The 2,596-nt window shown below is 48.7% G+C and overlaps 1 protein-coding gene across 1 annotated transcript; it reads right to left on the bottom strand.

The window, feature by feature from the left end:
- Window positions 1-550: 550 nt before the first annotated feature.
- On the bottom strand, window positions 551-2,029 carry LOC136099254 (cygnin-like). Its single transcript, XM_065833237.2, has 2 exons — window positions 1,928-2,029; window positions 551-725 (listed from the first exon to the last, which is right to left on the bottom strand). Exons 1-2 carry the CDS (start codon window positions 1,983-1,985, stop codon window positions 580-582), a joined length of 204 nt encoding a protein of 67 aa, XP_065689309.2. The 5' UTR covers window positions 1,986-2,029; the 3' UTR covers window positions 551-579.
- Between the last annotated feature and the right edge of the window lie 567 nt (window positions 2,030-2,596).

Below are 2,596 nucleotides of genomic sequence, written 5' to 3'. Positions count from 1 at the left end.
GAACCAGAGGGCAGGAATGATGCTTTCCCAAAGATCCTTCTGGAGAAAGTCTCTGGGAGATGCTGAAGGGAGTGTGAGATACTGCACCCATCTGTTCCCACTCATTACTCAGCCATGGTAACAAAAATATTGCAAGGATCCTGGATGGATACTGATTTTTTGAGCGCCAGGATTAAACCAGACTGCCTCTCACATGAGAGCCATGGGTTTTACTATGAGAGTCAGAAAGAGACCCCCAGGAGGGTGTTATTCCAACCAGAGCTTTTTCATCCACCATTCACTGAATTCATTGTGTGAAACAGAGAGAGGAAAACTCTGTATGTTTAGCACCTCTATTACAAACAATAAGATGTGGAGCTATTGAGTCTTTTGGACTGGACTTGGAGAACCTGCCCTAATGCTCCACATGGGATCATGGGGTCAGAAGTAACCACATCACACACACCAGAGTTACATCTCCTTTTTTCCCCCCTTTTTAATTATCAAGAGGAGGGCATGACAAATGGGTTGGACAGTTGAGAAGCTGCTCTCAAAGCCACCGCGGTGCCTCCTCTTCCCCAGGTGTTTCCTCTTCAGCTCCTATTTCGTCTTCCAGTTCAATGGGATGCAGCAGAAGGAGGACTTACAGTCAGCAGAGGCTGTCCATATGTACGCCTTGTCACACTTGCTAGCGCAGTGCCCCTCCTTGGGGCACTGCATCCAGTACCTCTTCATCTGCCCATAGCCTGCAAGGGGGAGACAGAGGGAGAGCGGTTGGGTCAGGGTAGGTACCTCCATGCCCCACTGACATGCCCTCCCATCACCTCCAGGCAGTGAGCAGAAGGACAAGACCCTGCTTGTTGCAATGTCTTGGTCCCTTCTCCTACACATCCATGCTCCTGCCCAAGCCCAGTCCCAGAGCAGGAAGGGACCTTGAAGAACACAAGCTTGCGATTAGGTTGCTCAGAGCCCCGTCCAGCCTGGCCTGGGATGTCTCCAGGGATGGTTCATCCACCACCTCTCTGCCCAACCTGGGACAGGCTCTCACCACCCTCACTGTAAAAAACTTCTTCCTCACATCTTGCCTGAAAAAGTTCATAAAGCATCTCATCTGTTCGGCCTTGTGCCTCTCTTTAAGGGACAGGATCAGTGTTCATAGAGCAAAACAGCAAAAGCAACACCAAAGTAGCATAAAAAAACTGAGTCAGCATTCAAAAAAATCCATAGGGTTTCACAGGTGGCAGTTCCTGTGGTAAACAGAAATCTGACCTGCATGTGTTAGAAGAGATTCAAGTGCCAAACACTGTGCACCGTAGTGGAAAACTGTTGGTCTAAAATAGCTGGTAAATTGTGTCCAGAGTGAATGGGTATTGGACTGGGAACCCTTTGGAACCCAGAATCTCCCTCCCATTCATTGAAGAGGGAGGTGAGAATCAGAACTGAAGGGATATGTCAGCCCTGCATGTTCAAAATGCAAGGAATTGGACCTCAAATATATACCCAGAACCGGTTTGACACCAAAGGTGGCATCATCTGAGCAGGAAATATCCAGGAGGCTGGTGTCCCTGAAAAAAACATCCAGTACTGACTTGGTACTCCATGGCTAAAATAATTACACCAGGGCCCAGCTCACCTTGACCTAGATGGTGTAAAAAATGTCTAAAACATCCTAAATGTTCATCTTATAGTACTTTAAAGGTGAGTTCTTCTTTAAAGACTCCTTTGTCTGCTCATGAACATCAAGTTGCATTTAAGACAACCTGAGGTAACCAAGTCACCAGCACAAAGAACTTGATGCATTTATGAAGGCAACAAAATCACAGCCTTTAAACCCAACAAAGACCACATTTGATCAAGCTGCCTATCAAGCATGGCCCACCTTGACCCTCATCATTCTGCTTCTCCCACCATAGTCCAGCTCACCTTCCAACACAATTCACCCTCTTACCTGGGACAGCCAAGGAGACCAGCAGGAAGACAGCAAAGACAAGGTAGAGGAACCTCATGGCTGGTGCTCAGCGAAGATCTCAGCAAGGCTGGGGAGATGAGGGTTGTAGAAAGCCTGAGGTGGACTCTGCTGAGCGACAAGGCTGGAGAACCTTGTATTTATAGTGCATTTCTGAGCAGAGAGGAAGGCTCCAGGGAAGGTCCTGCTGCTCACGGGACCTCTCATGGTTCACCGCACAGGACAAGCACTGGCCCGTCCACCCTGCACCTGGGTATGTTGGCAAAATTCTGCTCTCCACAGATGTGGTATTGAAACCCAATTCAAATGAAAATCATTGAGTGTGACAGGAGGGAAGGGTGAGTAGATAGAACAGATCTGCTGGGGCAAAGGGACCTGATAGGAAACAAGATCAATATCAAAAAGCTTCAGGCCTTTCTCAATCTTTGGCAGTGATGCAACTTCATGCAACAGGGCTGAGCCATGGCCACAATGCACTGATAGCTCTCCTTCTGTTGTCTAGACCTGTCACCATAGGGGCTGGACAAGCTGAGAGGGGTCCTGTTGTGAGCAGCCTCGCCTTGGGAAGGACCTGATGTCCTTGTATCACCCTCTTGGGAAGCACAACCGCAAAGCCCCTCTTAGGCTGCTCAGTGAAGTGGTGGGGTCCAC

The sequence above is a fragment of the Patagioenas fasciata genome, chromosome 3 (genome assembly GCF_037038585.1).
Source record: "Patagioenas fasciata isolate bPatFas1 chromosome 3, bPatFas1.hap1, whole genome shotgun sequence".
In the NCBI taxonomy this organism is placed as follows: domain Eukaryota; kingdom Metazoa; phylum Chordata; class Aves; order Columbiformes; family Columbidae; genus Patagioenas; species Patagioenas fasciata.
This window is presented reverse-complemented; position numbering and strand designations above follow the sequence as displayed.